At 38.8% G+C, this 21,541-nt stretch overlaps 1 protein-coding gene across 1 annotated transcript in view; it reads left to right on the top strand.

Annotated features, from left to right (window-relative positions):
- Nucleotides 1–7,542, top strand: part of MMP20 (matrix metallopeptidase 20) — a 49,819-nt gene extending 42,277 nt beyond the window's left edge. Inside the window, exons 9-10 of the mRNA XM_004052031.5 lie at nt 3,771–3,874; nt 5,481–7,542. Coding sequence (XP_004052079.1) covers nt 3,771–3,874; nt 5,481–5,581 — 205 coding nt within the window. The 3' untranslated portion in view covers nt 5,582–7,542. The remainder of the gene's footprint in view (nt 1–3,770; nt 3,875–5,480) is intronic.
- The last annotated feature ends 13,999 nt before the right edge of the window (nt 7,543–21,541 follow it).

Below are 21,541 nucleotides of genomic sequence, written 5' to 3'. Positions count from 1 at the left end.
TGTGATGTTTGTTATAGAAAACACAGAATATATGAAAGGGAAAGAAATTCTTCAATGGCCAACACTTGCAACATCTTTTGATACTCATTTAATATTTTTCTTCTATTTTTTTCCTGCAGTTTTCCCCATTTTTAAGTAATTATGTATGAAATTTTGTGTCCTGACATTCTTCTACTTAATACTATAGGATACATATTTTTCTATGTTGTTACAAATTATTTGTCCCAGAATCTCCTCACAATCATTTTCCTCATGGGGTCCTGTTTCCTGACCCTCACCTGGGATTGTACATGGCAGCTTCCTCCTCTCCTGCCTTCTCTTCATTCCCGATCACTGTCCTACCTGCCCTTCTCTAGTATAGATCACAAAGGCCACTTCATTCATGAAAGTCATGTGATTTCTGGCTGAAATCATTAACTTTAAAATGGAATTTCAGATTTCTATTTCATTGTCCCTCCTGACCCACACTGGAAAGGTCACCTTGAGAAAACTTCCTGAAACCATCTTAGAAACCTTATCAGCAAATTCCCCTTTTTGCCACCCTTTCTTGCATTCTCTTTAAGCATCCTTTAGCAGACTCAGTTCCCCATTTAGTGCTTCTAAGAGGGTAGAATGGAGTCAGTTATGCCCTTGACATGTGACTGAAATCAGCACAATCAAAACACCAAAAATACTTAACAAATCTAAGTTCTAAGCATGCAGATTAGGTTAAACAAAAATGCAGGCACTTTATCAAAACAGTCCCTGAGTCCTTACAATACAAATGTGGAGAGTAAGATAACATATCTGAAAAACTACATCAGATATCTGTTGCAGGCAATGATTTATTTAATATATATTAAATGTAAATACCTTGAATCAATATTAAATGATGTAACAAATGCCCACAAAGGAAGTAAACATAATTCAGATCACTATTTCTAGTTTGGTATTTAGGTTTCACAAACAAGACCTCAGTGATGAGAGGATATATGCAATGATTTTAGCAGATACTCAAGATACAGTTGATTCTCAATAAAAATTGTATTTATTTCCTTAATATTGAAATTCAGTTACTATTTCTTGATGGCTGGCTTACTATGTGCCAGGAATCATGCTGAGCGTTTTCTCATATTCTCTCATTGTCCCATCTACCTTTTCAAGAATCTTGAGAAGTAGGTATTTCTTTTATTTTCATTGAACATTGTGTCTCTGAGAGGTTACATGATTCACTCAAGATCACACAGATACAGTGGTCCATCTGAAGCTGTATTTCATGTCCTCTGAATTCAAATTCAGTGGGCCTTCCCAACCACCACATATTTTCATTCTTCAATTCTCTTCATCATTTATTTATTATTGGTAAAAATCCCCGTGATCTTCATCCTATCATATAATCTCCTTTTCTGTTACTCTGTCAGCAAAATCCTCACCACACCAGCAGACCTATTTCATCTTAATCCCCTCTCTGACTTGGTTCTCTGGACTGCCTCCAACACTTTTTAGCCCTCCTTTTTCACCCCTTCTCAACCTTGCCTACCACCGCAAATATTATCTTGTAAAGTAAGTTTAAAGATTAAACTCCTTAGTGACTTAGAATCCCAGATCAAACCATGAAGTTCACTCAACCTTATACTGACAAGTCAGAGTTCATTGTTCTTGGGGCCAGAATAAATGACAAAGACTGCTGGCTTGGGCCTACTCTTGGTGCTACATGTGCCAGGTGTGTGTGTGTGTGTGTGTGTGTGTGTGTGGTGTGTGCATGTATGTGTGTGTGTGTGTAAATTGTCTCTTACCCTCATGACCAATGTTTTCCAGATGAGAAAAACCAGGGCTCAGAGCTCAAAGTACGTTCTCCTGATCACGGAGTCAGCAGGTAACAGAGTCAGAAATTCAAACCCAGTACCATCAGACTGTATCTGTTGAGCTCTTTGGACTATAACAGAAATCCTTAAATATCTGTCCACAAACAAAGGGCTAGATCATCACAAAGTTCTCACCAGTTCACAGCTAAATAAGGACAGCACAATATTATAAATCAGGGAGCTGCAGTCTGTGTCAGCGTAAAAACAGATTATTGGCGAGAACCATCTTTTATTCTCAGTTTATGTCCTTCCTGCCTTTTTGGTGTTAACGTTTCTTTGTCTTTATGAAATGACTATGAAAACAGGTGGTAGTAGTTCTTTTGATGGTTAAATGGTAATGTCCTTACTTAGTAAAATGAAAAGTAGGTAACCTTGTGTTTGTTATGCAGGCCCCTGCATAATGTCTACACGTAAGGTCCACATGAAATATTAATGGTTATAGTTAATATGGATAATATGCTGGGACAGTTAGCTTCCACCCCTAGCTCCAAACATTCTGTAAAGCAGCTCACACTTGCACTTAGTTTCAGCCTGAGTACATCTTTTTCAATGTGTGCCTTTGGCTCAACATCACTAGAGAGTTATCCCTGGCCTGTGTAGTCATAGCCACACAAGAGGCACATTTCAAGAGATGGTGGGTGGGATCTGCTGCCACAGGAAATTTTTCAGTAGCCCAGGCACTGGGAGAAATTGTCTGACCTTTTGGTGGGAAAGGAGTGGGGTGTCCACCTGGGAGTGTCCCCATTTGGAACTCTGTGCTAATGAAGAAGGGACTTCCTCAAACTTTAAATGAAGTCTGATTCTCATACAAGTCATGCTGACTCACACAGTCACAGTCTTTTTTAACAATGAGTAATTTAGATCACAAAGAGATATATTAATCAATCTTCAGAGTTATCATTGAATGCTGGTTGCTGATCCAGAAAAAGAAATCAGGTCTACTATTCAGTCAGTCATATAAGCTTTCCAGGAAACAAAAGCAATGGAATTCAAGTAAATTGGTTTAAAAGGCAGAAGTTCAATTATTACATATTTACTTGCTTCTTATTTACTTATTGTTCACACATTTCTTTATTTGTTCAATGTGTATTATTTGTTCAACCCTTTCTCCACGGATACATAGCACTAAGTTCGTGAATAAAAGCACCTATGAAAGGCTTTCAATGGTTTGATGAACCAAGGAATTGATAGAGAAATAATTACAACAATAAATAAGGCAATAAAAAATATAGAGTTCATTTCAAGTGGCAAGTTTTTTTTTGAGTTAACAGAACATGTTGCTATAATATATAGAATGAATAATTCTAAACAATGTATGTGGAAATTTTTTGGAGACTGCTTTAAGCAAGTGACTTCCAAGCTTGTGGTACCAGAATCTCAGGAACATGGGAGCATAGTGATAAAGGTCTATAATCTCTTTTAGGTATTTTGAGAGCCCGATTTAAACAACAAGGCCCAAGCCCAGTGGCTTATTCCTGTAATCCCAGCACTTTGGGAGGCTGAGGTGTGGGAGGATTGCTTGAGACCAGGAGTTTGAGACCACCCTGGGCAACATGGCAAGACCCTGTCTTTATAAAAAATAAAAATTAGCCAGGGTGTGGTGGTACATGCCTGTAGTCCCAGCTACTCAGGAGGCTGAGACAGGAGGATCGCTTGAGCCTGGAAGGTCAAGGCAGTGGTGAGCCATGATGGCACCACTACACTTCAGCCTGGGCAACAGTGAGACCCCATCTCAAAAAAAAAACAAAAACACAACAAAGAAAAAATAAATAACAACATAAATGCATGTGTATGTGTATATGAAACAGAGAGAGAGAGAGGAACACCTAAATAAGTTATGTGTCCATATGCCTGACCAGTATAGTGTCATCTACAACCAGTAAAAACCTCTTAGTAATATTATTTATGAAATAATACTTTTTCTAGCTACGATGAAAGGAAAAGGAAAATGGAAAAAGACTATCCAAAGAATACTGAAGAAGAATTTTCAGGAGTAAATGGCCAAATCGATGCTGCTGTAGAATTAAATGGTAAGTGTTTCCACTGAAAACTTTCTTCATGAAAACTATCATAAGAAATCTGGGCTTTGCTTTAACACAACAGAAAGTGGATTTCCAAGTGGGAGTCCTTGGTTTTTATATTTGGTCTTAGGTCCTTTCATAAGTTTATCTAAACAGATTGTCCACTAGAAAGAGTAACTATAAAAGTTCTGGTATTGTAGTTCTCTCTTTCCTAATGGAAAGTTTTTGTTTGTTTGTTTGTTTGTTTTTGTTTTTGTGTTTTTTTGTTTGTTTTTGTTTTTTGTTTGTTTGTTTGTTTGTTTTTTGAGACGGAGTCTCGCTCTGTGGCCAGGCTGGACTGCAGTGGCGCGATCTCTGCTCACTGCAACTTCCGCCTCCCAGGTTCGAGCGATTCTCCTACCTCAGCCTCCCAAGTAGCTGGGACTACAGGCGCCGGCCACCAGGCCCAGCTAATTTTTGTATTTTTAGTGGAGATGGAGTTTCACCATGTTGGCCACCTAACGGAAAGTTTTTAAAGTATAGCTTTAATCGATTAGTCAGCTAGATCATAAAGTCTAGCGGGGTCAAGATTACCTTTTCTAACTTTAAAATACACATAGTCTTGGTTGGGCACAGTGGCACACACTTGTAATTCCAGCACTTTGGGAGGATGAGGTGGTAGGATCGCTTCAGCCCAGGAATTCAATACCAGCTTGGGCAATATGGCAAAACTCTGTCTCTACAAAAAAGTTAGCTGAGAATGATGGCACACACCTGTAGTCCCAGCTACTCAGGATGCTGAGATGGGAGGATTACTTGAGCTCAGGAGGTCAAGGCTGCAGTGAACTGTGATTGCACCACTGCACTCTAGCCTGGGCAACAGAGTGATACCCTGTCTCAAAAAAAAAAAAAAAAAATCTGTCTCGAGCTTCTCAGTGCTTTTCCCACTCCATCATCCAACTCCTGCAATTTAACACATAGCTAGGAAAGTTGAATAGAACTTTGTTGAATAAATTTAATTGAATCTTCTGAAGTAGTCAGTTAGCACACTCTTCTTGAAAAAATAGCACAGGGCTGGACACTGTTCAGAAGTGCAAAGACCATTCCAGATGTGGCCACTGCTCTCACAGAATGGTTCACCCAACACAGATGAAATGACTGGAAAACAGACAATCTATAATTTAGTGTTGAGTCATGTGGTAGACTGCACAATAATTGCAAGAGCTGATCTGAGAATTAAAATATCAGAATCGGCAGCAGTCATTGGAAATTTTATAGTGGGACTTCAGATGGGTTTTGAAGATTTGCCAGAGGCTTAACTAGGGAAAGAAAAGGGGAGGGGCTTCCTGGAGGAGAGCAGCCTGAGCAGAAGCACAGCACATAACTGAGCATGGCACATTGGATGACCCCAACGAGAAGGCCTTACCCCGGCTGGAACAAGGAGAAAGCTCAGAAATGACTGAGAAGTTCAGGAGTCAGGTTCTAGGGCATGAAGACAGAAGACAAGCTAACTGCCACCTGACAAATTCACAATTCCCCTTTGGTGACACTTTAAGAAAGTGACAGTGACAAATCCTTCCATTTATATATGTGCTGGACATCTTCAGTAACCCAATTTCAACTTTGTCTCTTTTAGGCTACATTTACTTCTTTTCAGGACCAAAAACATACAAGTATGACACAGAGAAGGAAGATGTGGTTAGTGTGGTGAAATCTAGTTCCTGGATTGGCTGCTAAATAGAAAAGCCTAGTCTTCTCAAGCAATGAGGATGACTACAAGCAGCCTCTAACTGGATCTTAAGGACTAAAGCAGAATGTAGGAGAGAGATTCTTCCAAAGGCCTTCAAATCAAATTAGAATTCACTGAGAATAATAATACTTCCAATTTTTTTCATAGTTATATTATCAGAATTTTAATCCACATTAGAAAAGTTTTTATATGGGCAACTTTATACGAAATCCAAATCAACACAATGCACTCTGCAGTTAGACACCATTATTTTTTTCTTACCTAATATACTGAAGCAAATTGATCAGTTTGATTTTTATTTCCAGGAGGAAGACTAGTGGTGGATTCCATGACATATATTGTAATTCTTTTCATAGGAAATGTCATTACTGTATGAATTATAATTATTTACAAGCAATGGCTTTTGTGGCCATCATTTGGCCATCATTTGTTATAATAAATATAAATTTCCCAATTTTTTTAAAAGACATCACAACAAAATACTGCATAAGAGTTGTTTCTTGTGTGTTTAACTTTGTGTCTACTCACTTGTCTCTGATGTAGGCTTAGGTGGATAAACCTATTCAAACAAATTTTCATACTAGTCAAGAGATGGGCACTTTGCAACAGAAAAATTTTTTAACAATAGCTAATAAAATGTTTTAATAGAACAGTTCCTCATTTCTTTTTTCTGTTAATATTTACTAGCTTCTATAATACTTTAATTGGCTACCCACACATCCTGTGTACCTATAGAAAAATTAAACCGTAAGATAGCATCATAAGTACACAGACCCGGAAAGAAATAACAGTAACTCATTCTACTTCCTGCTTCCTGAAAACAGCCTCAGCGAAACTATCTTTTACCCAGCTAAGTGAGCGTCTTTTGAATAGTCTTACATTCAGGGCAGTTCATCTTTTTGTTTTAGTTTTTCTTACGTCAAGCTAAACCTTTTTCCCCTACCTAGTCATCAGAATAGATAAAACTATGGCTCTGTCATTCTTATAATTTTGCTTTAATCTTACTCTCTAGAATGTAAAGATTCTAAAATATTTTAGTGGTTCTAAAATTTAATGATAAAATACTTGTAATACTTCATAGACCTCCTGATACATCTACAGTGTTTAACAGATGCTACTATTGTTACCATCATTTATTAAATTTGTTTCATATAGTCACTTAAAAGACCTAATATTAAGAAAGGATGGGGTAGTTACTCAAGATTATTCTACGCTTTCCATTTGGTTTCTGTTACTGAAAGTGGCCACTTATAGTCCACCAGATGTTGAATATTTGTTGAAGACAAGGTCTGGCATCCTTGCCTTCTAATGTCAAGGTGCTTCTATAGAGGAGAAAAGTCACTTTTGCAAAAACTGCTAAGAAGGACTTCTTACTATCAATAAGCAAGGAGAAAAACAGGCTGGAAATTTCTTAAAATATTCAACGTAGACTTACCCCATGACACAGCAGTTTCACTCCTAAGTATATACCTATGAGAAATTAAAACATGTCTACACAAAAAACTTGCACATAAATGTTCATAGCATCGTTATTTATAATAGCCAAAGAGTGGAAAAATGTCCATTGAGTAATGAATGAATACGTAAAATGTGGCAAATTCAGACAACAGAATGTTATTTGACAATAAGCAGAAATGAAGTCCTAACACGTGCTGTAACATGGATGAAGCTTGAAAACATCATGCTAAATGAAAGAAGCCAGACAGAAAAGGTCACATATTGTATGATTCTATTTATATGAAACGTTCATAATAAAAAAAAATCTATGGAGACATAAAGCGGACCAGTGCTTGTCAGTAGTTGGGGGAGGGGGTTATAAGGAGTGACTACTAATGGGTATGAGGTTTTTATTTTGGGGATAATGAAAATGTTCTAAAACTGATGATGGTGATGGTTGCACAACTCTGTGAATATATTAAAAGCCATTAAATTGTACACTTTACATGAGTGAATTATATGTTATGTTAACTATATCTCAATAAAGCTGTTACATTAAAAAAAAAAGGAGATCAAAGTAGTGTGATGATCCATGGAGGTCATGCATTCTGGCAACTGTGTCAGGGACCACATGACAATGAAGCACCAGCCTGAGGACATCCAGTGCTGCATGCAACCAGCCAGATGTCCTCCTCATGTCCAGCACTAGCCCAGAATTGTGCATACAGAAGACACTTCGCTAGTCAATGAATTCACTGAAAGCAATAAAGCATATGCTCTCAGGTCTGACTAATGGATTCAAACTCCAGATCTTCTATTTTCAACTGTGTGATGTTGACCAAATTCCCTCATCCTCATTCTCTGTCTCAGTGTCTTCCTTTATAAAATTGGAATGATGGCAGTTTTTATCTCCTAAGGATATTTAGAGCCTTAAATATATGAGTCAGAATATGCAAAGTAGTCCCTGGCACTCTACAGGGGCTCTATAATTGTTGTTTTTGAAGCCATTAGAGTTCATTTTGTTTGGTGATATTTTGGAGAATTTGTATATGTCCCTTGAGATAGCTAAACATCTGATGAGCTATAATATCACAAGAATTGATAATCAATGACCTGAAATTTTTCTCTTCCAAATGTCAAATTAAATCAAATAATTAAAAAATACGATGTTTATCCCCCATCTCCAAAAAATAATTCTTATAAATCATTATTTTTTGTTGAGTTAAAGAATTCTTGGCTTTTAGGCCAGGCATAGTGGCTCATACCTGTAGTCCTAACACTTTGGGAGGCCAAGGTGGATGGATCACTTGAGCTCAGGAGTTTGAGACCAGCCTGGGCAAGATGGTGAGACCCCGTCTCTACTAAAAATACAAAAAATTAGCTAGGCATGGTGGCACATGCCTGTGGTCCCAGCTACTTGGAAGGCTGAGGTGGGAGGACCACTTGAGCCTAGGGGTCAGAGGTTGCGGTGAGCTGAGATTGTGCCACTGCACCAGCCTGGGTGACAGAGCAAGACCCTGTCTTAAAAAGAAAGCTCTTTGCTCTCAGATATAAAATTAGTATGTATTTTGGAAAGATGCAGTCTCTCTAAAGCACAAGAAGGGGTGATTGTGTCATAACACAGAGCACTTATCCTCATATGATACAAGAACGTTGTGCAGAAGTAATTTATAACATAAACTACTCATTTGACTTCAGAGTAACTGAGTGCAAACATGACTCATTAAATAACAGTTTTGGACAAAGTGTGGTTGAAGTACTCCCTTGAGGATCACGAGGTAGCAAAACAGAGTTCACTTCCTGATGAATTCTATGCATTATCCTATTAATCTCAGTGATGACTCTTTGTGGGCAGAACCTTTGAAAGCACTACACATGCTACTAAGGATGAATGGATTCACCTCCATGGGGAGCTTTCCTAACAGCTCCATATTAAATTTTCTCCGGTATAAACCAAGCCCTCTTCCATTTAGCCGAGTCCTAAATGAAAGACCTAAGTTTGTCTTTTGGGTCTTCTGTTTCTTTTCAAATGTTTATTGCAAAACACCTTAGATGTCCATTTCACAAAGCAAATGGCAAAAAAACTATGCAGTTTTTCATTCAGAGTTCTGTGTGTAATATTTTTAAATGCTCACAGGGTCTTCAGGGTGCTTTTATTTATATATTATCCAGATGTTTTTCTTTATTCCTGTTAGTTATTTTTCTTCTACAGACAATGATATTGAAGGTTCTTTGTGAATATTCATAGCTAAAATTACCCAGTGAAGTGCCATTTGGGAGGAAATGCATACTGCTGGCCAATAGGTTGGTGTTTTAGACTACCATAATGGAGCTTAGAAGAGTCCAGGCCAAAAGATCGTCCGCATTTCTCCCCAGTAGGTCTGGGTAAAAAGTAGAAACAGCATCTTCTGATCATCTGTCATCTGCCAAGTCTCCTGTCTTTGGTCTCATTCCAATCCCTACGTGGCTTGTCAACAAGATCAGTTTAAAAGGTATCCTGTTATACTCAAAATGTCATAATTTCGGGTTTGCTCCCAACACCTAGACCCTTGGAATTGAACTAGAAGCAGAATTGGGAAGCTTGCTGGTAAATAAATTACAATGGGAAATTAGTGAATGGCTTTGGGATCCAAAATAGGAGTCTTTTTTTTTTTTAATGCAACATCTCTTCATTTTAATGTCTTCTCCATTAGTCTTAACATTCTTCCCTTTAATCTAATGTATCATTTAACATGTTTGGAGATGAAAGTAAACTTTTGTTGCACAATGCAGCATGTTGTTCTGACAAGAGTTTGAGGAGAGATGAGAAGAGAAAACATGGGAGGGAGTTAATGAGAAAACAATTGCAAAACATCAGTTAAGAAATGTAACGCTTAAGTCCATCTCAGATCATTTGCAGTGAATGTCCGTAAAAAAAAGAATGTCTGTATAAATAGTTAGCAATTTGTTTATTCTTGGAAAGTCCCAGGTCTGTAATGCAGTGATAAACAATGTGAGTTTTTGAGTTGGGTATTAAATGTGTTTACAGCTGCCTCTATAGAGAATGGATGTCAAAAGTCCCATTACAGCCCATTCCACTTGAACTGCAGACTGCTCAATGATTGTAGCATGTCACTTTGCCAGATTTTAAATGTATTTCCATATATGAATGAGCAATTTCTGTGAGTAACTTTATCAGTGGTTTCTTTTGAAATGCTTAATTTCTAAAATTAGTTCATCTTTACAAACAGCCAATTCAGCCTTTTTGAAGGATCTAGCTACCCCCCTCATCTCTACCCTTAATATTCACTCTCAATACACTAGAAAATAATTACTAAGTGCCTACTTTGTGCTGGCACCAACCTATGCTCAGCTGCTTTCTTGCATAAACTTCTGCCCTCAAGCAGCTTACATTCTATTAAAGAGACACACAATATTCAAATTAATAGAGATCTATAATGAAAGATAGTGAAAGTGCTTTGATAAAATAAATAAAGCAGTGCAAGTAATAAAGAATGTTGGAGTGCCATTTTATAAAAATATGTTTAGGAAAAGGGCATACTGGGTCCAGGGTATTCATGCAGAATAACTAAAGGGAGGGAGGAAGCTGTGGAAGTCTCTAGAGGTTTCAGGTAGAAGAAGCAATAAGCGCAAGACCTTGAGGTAGGTAGGAAGGATTTGCACCTGTTTTAGGCACACCAGGAAGGCCAGTGTGGCTGGAGACAGTGAGGGAGAAGAAAAGTAGAAACAGATCAGATCAGAGAAGCAGCTAACCAAGCTATGGAAGCCTTGCGGGTCCCTGTGATAAGAAGGGTTTTCAGCAGGTTCATAACATGATCTGACTGCTGAGTAGCAAACAGATTATAAAAGCACATGATGGATTCAGGGACACTAGACAGTGCCATTTGCCAGGGTAAAAATGATGGTGGCACTGACCAAAGAAGTGTCGGTGAAAATGCTAAGATTGTCAGATTGAGGAATATTTTCCAGGTAAAGCCAACAGTATTTGTATCTAAAGTGCATGCAGAATTTAATAAAAAGAGAAGGATCCACAATGACTCCAACGTTTTTGGCCTAAACAAGTGAAAGAGTAGTGGTGAAATGGAAAGACCAAAGTAAGAGCAGGTTTATGGGGGCTGGAGGTCAAGAGTGTAATTTTGAATTCATTGAGTTTGAGATGCCTATTACACATCCAAGGGGAAATGTCCATACATAAAAAGCTTAAGTAGGTAGATAGATGTAAAAAGCTTGAGTTCAAGGAAGAGTTTGAGACCCAATAGAAATTTAGGAGTTAAGCCTTAAATTGTTATCTACATTCCTTTTGATTTCCTCCACATTCTATGTGGAATTTAGGACAACATAAATTATTAAAATATAAGAAGGCAGGTGAAAAATGATCTCAAGATTTTAATTATTGTCGGGTGTTAGTAAGCGCATTCTTTCCCACCTCAAGAACATAGTTTAGTTTTCAACAAAAGTTGCACACTTTTTTTGAAGTTTTTGTTTTTTAGTCTTCATTTTTCTATTTCTTGTTTCCAAAATCAAAGAAGAAATCAGAAAAGAAAATATAAAATCTTCAAGATTGTTCTGAATGAAAGTTGTTGAAAATCTTAAGGATTGTTCTTCAGGAACTAACAAGATCCTATGCTAATAAGTATTACTTATTAATACAGTAATAAGTAGCCTAAGAACGTATTAATACTCTAATAAGTAGCTTAGGAACTTACTAAGAAGGATAAAAGAATTTTTGAGATTTAAAAACATCTGTTTTATTCTTACAGTAAAAACAGTTCTGTTTGTTATCTCATCACGTCTTATAGAGAAAGTGAGTAGCAAGTTCCCTTAATAAAGTTTTCAAATAAGGCAGTTTTTTCAATTAATTTTTTAATTAACTTCTAATTTAATTGCATTGTAGTTTGAGAATGTGGTCTGAATGATACAAGCTTTTTTAAATTTGTTGAGACTTACCTAAATTTGTCTTTTGACTTACCATATGATTACAAATTTTTGTAAATGCTGTGTGTTCAGATATAGGTTTTCAGTAAGTGAACTTTCTTTTGCACATCTTGTTCTCCTCGGATGTCTCACTTATTTCCCCTGTGAGCTCACATTTTCATGGAATCATCAGTGTCCCCAGCTAGGAGAAGTGTGAAAGCCTGTATCTTTTTTGTTCCCTGCTTGATGAGCGCAGAGGCTGGGATGGGATTGAAGCACCTCTGGGCAGCATTCTTGGTAATGAGGTCTGGACTCAATCCCTGTCATTCTCATTCACTCTTATCAGTGAATCCTTCTCTCAGGGACCCCTCAGAAATTCAGTCTTAGGCTTTGAGTATTTCTGGGGGCTGCTACTATGTCTATAATGGCCTCCCCAGCCATGAGGAACAGTGAGTCAATTAAACTTCTTTCCTTCATAAGTTACCCAGTCTCTAGCCTGGGGAGGAGTGAAGGAAGGGGTCTCTCAGGAGCTGGTGAGGCTGACTACACACCTTGTTATAGACATCCCATCTCTGCTGACATCCAACATCAATTTCACATTAATTTATTCAAAAATATTCATTGAATCCCTATTTGACCCTTGGGTTATATCAGGAAACAAAACAAAATCCCTTGCCTTTGTACAACTTCCAATGTACAAGGAGAAGACAGGCAATAAGCAGTAGACATAATAAGTCATCAAATTATATAGCATGTTAGAAAATAAGGCCTATAGAAAACATAATAACTGTAGGGCAGTGCTCAGACATTTGAGAATCATGAGCTGGGGAGGTAGCTTGTAATTTTAAGTAGATCAGCCAGGAAAGCCCTCACTAAGAAGATGTAAAATAGCTTCTTAATGAGAAAGAAAATCCATTTTCTTTTCTGGGTGGCTCTGTGTTCCCATCCAAATCTCATCTCAAAACGTAATCCCCAGGTGTTGAGGGAGGTACCTACTGGGAGGTTACTGAATCTTGGGGGTGGTTACCTCCATGCTGTTCTCATGATAGTGAGTGAGTTCCCATGAGATCTGATGGTTTTATAAGTGTTTGGCAGTTCCTCCTTCTATTGCTTTTTCTCTCTTTTTCCTGCTACCTTGCAAAGAGGTGCCTGCTTCCCCTTCACCTTCTGCCATAATTGTAAGTTTCCTGAGGCCGCCCCAGCCATGAGGAAATGTGAGTCAATTAAACTTCTTTCCTTTATAAGTTACCCAGTCTCTGGTATTTCTTTATAGCAGTGTAAAAAAGGACTAATACAGCAAATTGTTACTGGTAGAGTGGGGTACTGCTATAAAGATACCCAAAAATTTGCAAGTGACTTTGGAACTGGATAACAAGCAGAGGATGGAACAGTTTGGAGGGCTCAGAAGAAGAAAGGGAGATGTGGGAAAGTTTGGAACTTCCTAGAGACTTGCTGAATGGTTTTGACCAAAATGCTGATAGTGATAATGGACAATGAAGTCCAGGCTGAGATGGTCTCAGATGGAGATGAGGAACTTATCTGGAACTGGCGTAAAGGTTACTCTTGCGATGCTTTAGCAAAAAGACTGGTAGCATTTTGTCCCTGCCCTAGAGATCAGTGAACTTTGAACTTGAGAGAGATTATCTGAAACTAGAACTTATATTTAAAGGGGTAGCAGAGGATAAAAGTTTGGAAAATTTGCAGCCTGATCATGCAGTAGAAAAGAAAAACCCATTCAAGCTGGCTGCAGAAATTTGCATAAGTAACAAGGAGCTGAATATTAACAGTCAAGATAATGGGGAAAATGTCTCCAGGGCATGTCAGAGATCATCACAGCAGCCCTTCCCATCACAGGCCTGGAGGCCTAGGAGGGGAAAATGGTTTCATAAACCTGGCCCAGGGTCCCCACTGTTGCTCTGTGCAGCCTCAGAACTTGGCGCCCTGCATCCCAGCTACTTCAGCTCCAGCTGTGGATGGAGGGGCCAAGGTACAGTTCAGGTTGTTGTTTCAGAGGGTGCAAGCCCCAAGCCTTTGTGGCTTCCATGTGGTTTTGGGCCTGCAGGTGCACAGAAGTCAAGAATTGAGGTTTGGAAACCTCCGACTAGATTTCAGATGATGTATGGAAGTGTCTGGTTGTCCAGGCAGAATTTTGCTGCAGGGGTGGACCCCTCATGGAGAACCTTTGTTAGGGCAATGTGGGAGGAAAATGTGAGGTTGCAGCCCCAACACAGAGTCCTCAATGGGGTACTGCCTAGTGGAGCTGTGAGAATAGGGCCACTGTTCTCCAGACCCCAGAAAGGCAGATCCAACAGCTGGCACCATGCACCTGGAAAAGCTGCAGGCACTCAATGCCAGCCCGTGAAAGCAGCTTCAGAGGCTGTTCCCTGCAAAGCCACAGGGGCAGAGTTATCCAAGGCCTTGGGAGCCCAGCCTTTGCATCAGCATGCCCTGGATATGAGACACAGAGTCAAAGGAGATCACTTTGGAGCTTTAAGATTTAATGGTTACCCTGCTGGATTTTGGACTTGCATGTGGCCTGTAGCCCCTTTGTTTTGGCTAATTTCTCCCATTTGGAATGGGAGCATACTATCTGATACTGTATCTTGGAAATAAATAACTTGCTTTTGACTTTACAGGCTCATAGATAGAAAGGACTTGCCTTGTCTCAGATGAGACTTTAGACTTGGACTTTTGAGTTAATGCTGGAATGAATTAAGACTTTGGGGAACTGTCAGGACGGCATGATTAGTTTTGAAATGTGAAAAGACATGAGATTTGGGAGGGTCCAGGGGCAGAATGATATGGTTAAGCCTTTTGTCCCCACCCAAATCTCATCTTGAATTATGTTCCCCAGGTGGGAGGATCCTGGTGGGAGGTGATTGAATCATGGTGGTGACTTCCTCCATGCTGTTCTCATGATAATGAGTGAGTTATCAGGAGATCTGATGGTTTTATAAGTGTTTGGCACTTCCTCCTTCTTTTGCTGTTTCTCATTTTTTCCTGCCATCTTGTGAAGATTTGCCTGGATCCCCTCGACCTTCTGCCATGATTGTAAGTTTCCTGAGGCCTCCCCAACCATGAGGAACTGTGAGTCAATTAAACCTCTTTCCTTATGAATTACCCAGTCTCAGGTATTTCTTTATAGCAGTGTGAAAATGGACTAATGCATATATTTTACCCAATATTGATAAATCAAATAAAAGCTTCAGCTATTTAAAAAAATTACTAAATCAGTCAGATCTGCCAAAGATTTCACGTTACTATGTAAACTTAAAGTCTTATCATTTTTTTGAGCTAACAGTCTTTGTAAAAAGAATTTTTTAAAAAATCAAGTACATTTAACATATTAAAAATTCAATTTTCTTATTTTCTGTGAATTGGGGAAATATTAGAATTATATAAGGGCTTACTTATCTCTATAAAAATAAGATGAGAGCTTCTTTAAGAGACATTATAATCTAATTTATAAATACTTTCTAGTATTAATACTTTCCAAAAGCTGAAAAACTTTTCCAACTCTTACAATTAAAGGGCAGTATCTTTCCCAATGACAAATACTAATACATATAGACACATTGATATGTAGAGAGCTTGTGGCTTCAGTTTTTCAATTCTGCCATGAGTCAAGAATAAACACAGAAATACGAACACTAACTAGGCTTGATATAAAAAATCTAGTCTTCTTCCCAGTGGGCACAACATTCTGAATTGATTTGAGTTCACAAGTAGATGAACATACAGAAAAACAAACAAAAACTTACCAGATTCTCTGTTGTTTTTTACCCAACAAAAAAATCTTCTCCATCATGTACAGCAATCACCAAATGGTTACATCATAAAAACCAAATTCCCAATCATTGCAACAACCAATTGAGAATAAGTCGTTGACTATAGGCAAACCAGAAACAAGAACTAAACACAAAATTACTAGAGAGAGAGGGATAAAACTAGATAAACAGAGAGTGAGTTAACAAAGCCAAAGTTCTACTATTACTTGGAATTTACTCTGGCAATCAAGAAAAGATGTGCCAATGTTAAGCAACCATTGGTAAATTTCTCCAGCAACATAGTGCAAGGTGAGAAAACCATCTTTTCTGTAACCATCCTAGGTTCACAGTTGAGACCCCTTAACAAAAGACAGATTCTCAAGACAAAAATATACAATTTATTTAATATAAGTTTCACATGACACAGAAGCTTTCATTAAAAAAATGAAGACCAGGAAAAAAATGGTAAAATCTGCATATTTTTATATTAGGTTTGATGACAAGTGAACTGTCATGGAGAAATATGTTTGGACAAAATGTATGATCTAATAGTAATAAAATGGGGAAAACAGCAAATCTTTGCAATCTCCTGATGAGTTCTTCCTGCCTGCTGCACAGACAAAACTGATTCATGGAGACCATGGCACTGCAGTAAAGAAAGAGTTTAATTGACACGAGGCTGGCCCTGCCATGCAGGAAACAGAATTATAATATTACTTAAATCAATAGCCCCAAAGGCTCAGAGTTTAGGGTTTCTATGGAGTTTGGTGGGCAGAGGGCTAGGGAATGGGTGCTGTTGATTGGCGGGGGATGAAATCATAAGGGTGTGGAAAACAGTCCTCAAGCCCTGAGTCAACATGTGAGTGGGGCCACAGGTTCAGTTGAGTCATGAGTCCATGTTGGGTCTGTCAGAAAGCGTCTCAAAAAAAAATAATCTTAGGTATTACAATCGTGATGTTATCTACAGGAGCAATTAAGGAAGTCACAAATCTTGTGACCTCTGGCCACATGACTCCTGAGCAGTAAAGGATTATAGAAAGATGCCTACATCTTAGCAGAGTTCAGCCCACCACCCCACATAATCCTATTCCTGGGGCCTTTCATTAGTCTTACAAAGATGGTCTTTGGTCCCTAAACAAGGAGGGGATTTGTTTACTGAGGGATTATTCTCATCCTTGCTTGCAAGTTACATTATAAACAGGTTGGGTGCGGTGGCTCACGCCTGTAATCCCAGCACTTTGGGAGGCCAAGGCAGGCAGATTACCTGAGGTCAGGAGTTCAAGATCAGCCTGGCCAACAAGGTGAAACCCTATCTTTACTAAAAATACAAAAATTAGCCAGGTGAGGTGGTGGGCGCCTATAGTCCCAGCTACTTGGGAGGCTGAGGCAGGAGAATGGTGTGAACCCGGGAGGCAGAGCTTGCAGTGAGCCGAGATCGCATCACTGCACTCCAGCCTGGGTGACAGAGCGAGACTCCATCTCGAAAAAAAACAAAAATTGGCCTGGCGTGGTGGCAGGCACCTGTAATCCCAGCTACTCAGGAGGCTGAGGCAGGAGAATTGCTTGAACACAGGAGGCAGAGGTTGCAGTGAACCAAGACCACCATTGCACTCCAGCCTGGGTGACAAGAGTGAAACTCCATCACAAAAAAAAAGAAAAAGAAAAAAAATAAACTTCTCCCAAAGTTAAGTTGGCCTATGCCCAGGAATGACCAAGGACATCTTGGAGGTCAGAAACAAGATGGAGTCAACTATGTCAGATTTCTCTTATTGTCATAATTTTGCAAAGGCAGTTTCATCTTGTTTGTACAGATTATTCTCAGTGTCATTTTATCTTCAAAGATAAGGACATTCCTTTCCTCCAGGTATTGGGAGGGCACCCGGCCTCTTTCTTCAGGGAAAGATCAGAAAATCCTTCCTAGGTTTCATGGTCTGCTTCAGGAGAGAAAGACTGGGAGGAAAGTGGAGTGAACTTCCTGCTTTTCAAATGTCTTCAGCTTAAAATATTTAATATGCCAAGGTGCTATATTTTGGAGTAATGTGTCCTGAACCCCATCAGAAGTTTACTTTGTCAGGAAAGCCCACTTGGGCTTTTCAGTGGAACCTTCAAAATTGCTAAACTATAATTTTTTACAAAGTAAAATCATGACTCTCAAACAAATGTAAAATGAACCGGTGTCAAATAATTTGTTGATTTAATTAATTAATGAGGAAACAGAATTTGGAGAATGAGGAGAATTTGGAGAATGTATACATGCAATTAGGAATGCTAAAATGGTTTTGCTAATAAATGCAAAACTGATTGATATCCCATAGGTCAGTAAACATTTTCAAGTTTTATCTCTATAATGTTTTATAAAACATAATAAAGTTTTATCTCTAAATGCAATATGCCTTTGCATTTCTGTGAACAAGAATCATTTGCGGCCGGGCACGGTGGCTCACACCTGTAATCCCAGCACTTTGGGAGGCCGAAGCGGGCGGATCACAAGATCAGGAGATCAAGACTATGCTGGCTAACACGGTGAAACCCCGTCTCTACTAAAAGTACAAAAAAAATAGCCTGGCATGGTGGCGGGCGCCTGTAGTCCCAGCTACTCGGGAGGCTGTGGCAGGAGAATGGCGTGAACCCAGGAGGTGGAGCTTGCAGTGAGCCGAGATCGCGCCACTGCACTCCAGTCTCGGCGACAGAGTGAGACTCCGTCTCAAAAAAATAATAATAATAATAAAAATAAGAATAAAAAAAGAATGATTTGCATTACTGTGGACAGGAAAAACCTGCATTGTTATCAGTTTTCTACAACATAGTTTCTATTTCTAGGGAGCTATAAAATAGCCTAGTCATCAGAGAAAGTCATAGGTGAGTCATCAGAGAAAGTCATAGAATCAGATACTCTCTGGAAGAGACATACTTTCATGTATGTGTCAGGGCGATGAAAAACCAACACAGGTACCTTGTAAGCATTCCACTAGAGTTAGCCATTATTTGAAAGTAAGCTCTAATATTAGTTCCTAATATGCTGGGACTTGGGGTTTCAATTCTTTAATTTCCTTTTGAAGTAATTTCTACAATTAAAAACTATATATTGAAAGTTAAAGTTAAACAGAAGAGAGTCCTCTAAGTCAAAGCACTGCTTTCTCTTCCCATTTTGAAGAACACTATTCTTCATAAAACTGGCTACTGGGTGAACCTACTGAGAGAGGGGACATCTGAGAGAAGGGACACTGCTTGGGTCAGGGCTTTTGAGGACAGGTGATATGGCTCAGAAGTTCATCTGAGCACCTAAAGGCAGTGCTTGGCATCTGGTAGTTGCTGTTCCTTCAGGTCTGGGAAAGTGCGGGTGGGTCCAGAGCCTCCAGGTAAGAACTAGAAGATATTCCCCTGTCTGTATTCACCCTGGAACCACCCTTCAAACCCACACCTGATAGGTAATCGGAGATGAGTACTGAGGCAGTACAATGCCAAAATAATGGGCTAAATAAAAAATTTTCATCAAGTACTTTTAGGTACAACCACAATTTTATCAAAAACATAAGAAACTCTTGGCATTTGAGGTTTTGACAGTTGAGGTTTCAGCTTTTTGCAAGCACAAGATGTCCAAGGACATGAGTTTGCCATTTTGCTATAGCGCAAATTTGGTGCACTTGCATCATGAGGATGGTATAGATGGGAGAAGTACATGAGCAGTAAATCCCCCTGGCCCGTGGGCATCCATATTATAGCATGGCTTACCCATATCCCTCACCAGTGTCAAGGTTCTGCTGTATTTTTAACTATCTTTCGTATGCTCTACACTCTAGGGAACAGAAAAATACAAATACGATATAATTGGACAGGAGGTTGTTATTTTAAAAAAAAGAAAAAATGCAAAGAAAGAAAGAGAAAAAAGACAAATTCCTTACCATCAAAGAACATTCATTTTCATTGGGAAGGCAAGATGAAATTAATAAAATGGTCAACACCAGAGATAACATAGCCAAGAGCTGAAGTAGTTCTATAAGAAAATTCCAGAAAAGTCAAGGGGCCCATGAGTGATTTTGGAGGAGTGAGGTTTTGAATTTCATCCTGAAGGAAGTACACAATTTGGGCAGATGGAAAAGGAAGAGTGGGCATTGCATAAATAAAAAGGGGAGTTGGAACAGGAAGATAGTACCAGGAAATGGAACTAGTTTAGAATGTGAATGGTGTAGAACAGGAAAAGGATAGCCTTTGGTGTCAGAATTAAAGTAAATAGAAAGTAAAATTTTTTCATAGGTGACAAGAAGAAAATAGCATTGAATAAATTCTACATTGTGCTGGGTTCTTTCATCTTATTATTTAATATAATCTTTTTTAAAAAATCCTTTATGAAGGAAAGATCAGCATCATACCCACTTTACAGATGAGTACACAAAGGAGACCCAAGGAGTTAGGGGTCGTGACCAGCTAAGATTTATATCCCAGTCCCCAATCCCTGTGACTCTCAACTCTTCTGACAACTCTTAGTGCTTTTTTTTTTTTTTTTTTTTTTTTTTGAGACGGAGGCTCACTCTGACTCCCAGGCTGGAGTGCAGTGGCGTGATCTCAGCTCACTGAAACCTCTGTCTCCCAGGTTCAAGCAATTCTCCTGCTCAGCCTCCTGAATAGCTGGGACTACAGGCATGTGCCACCATGCCCAGCTAATTTTTTTGTATTTTTAATAGAGACGGGGCTTCACCATGTTGGTCAGGCTTGTCTCGAACTCCTGACTTCAAATGATCTGCCCACCTCGGCCTCCCAAAGTGCTGGGATTACAGGCGTGAGCCACTGTGCCTGGCTCTGCTTTTTCTAATTATACCTCATGGAGACGCCCCCAAAGAAGAGGTAAGTATTTGACTACGTTCTGGATGTTAAACTCCTGAGTGGCAGGAACTTATTGCCCAGCATTTAATTGATGCTAAATACTCATTAGATGGGTGAATCAAATTATAAATCAGCGGAGAATCCATTCTTAGAAGATAAATGGTATAAATACACAATAAAGGGGAAATCGTCATAATTTTTAAGGGAATTATGAAGAGTTAGGACTCTTATATTGGGCTTACATTGGAAAGATCCTGAAAATCAAGCTGAAAAACTGGAATTTATTCCATAAAAAAATGTAGGTTACAAAATGCAGTTTTTCACTGGAGTTATAAGATAAAGGTGGTGTTTAAAATAATATTTTAAATTAATTAGTTCTCCTCAAGGTAACTGAAAGGAACAATTACTTACATACCTTGTGTGAATATAGTGGACTTTCGTATCTAGAGGAGGAGGAGGAGGACAAGGGAGAAGAATCACAAGGAGCAGGAAGAGGGGGAAAGGAAGACAAAAAGAAGAATAAGAAGACAAAGAATAAAGTCAGGAAAGAGAAGATGAGCAGCAGGGGCAGTAACAGTAACAGAAGAAAGAGAAAGAGGAGTGGAAGAAAGTAAGGAGGAGGAGAAGAAACAGCAAGTGACAAACCACATCCTTCTCTTAGGAAAACATTATAGGTTTATTCAACAGACATAAAATTACTCTGAGAAATTGCTTACAAAAGTTTACAAATGCTTTCAAGTTCTGTAGAAATCTCATTACAGACAGGTAGTAAACAGTTTGCAGGCAGGCCTTGGCCCATGGACCACATTTTCGGTAACCCTGGGCCATAGGACACAGCCATTCAAAATAATGTGCCTTCATTTCAAACTTGCCATCATATGAACAATATTATTCAGCAAGTTTCCAAACTGAGGATGCCGTGACTAAAAGTTATCATCTGTAAAGTGTGTTAATATTCTATACGCTAGTTTTGTGAAATATTTTAAAATACCACAGAGAAGGAAAAGA

This window comes from Gorilla gorilla, chromosome 9, assembly GCF_029281585.2.
Source record: "Gorilla gorilla gorilla isolate KB3781 chromosome 9, NHGRI_mGorGor1-v2.1_pri, whole genome shotgun sequence".
Taxonomy (NCBI): domain Eukaryota; kingdom Metazoa; phylum Chordata; class Mammalia; order Primates; family Hominidae; genus Gorilla; species Gorilla gorilla.
The sequence above is the reverse complement of the archived record's forward strand: the minus strand, read 5'-3'. Positions and strand labels throughout refer to the sequence as shown.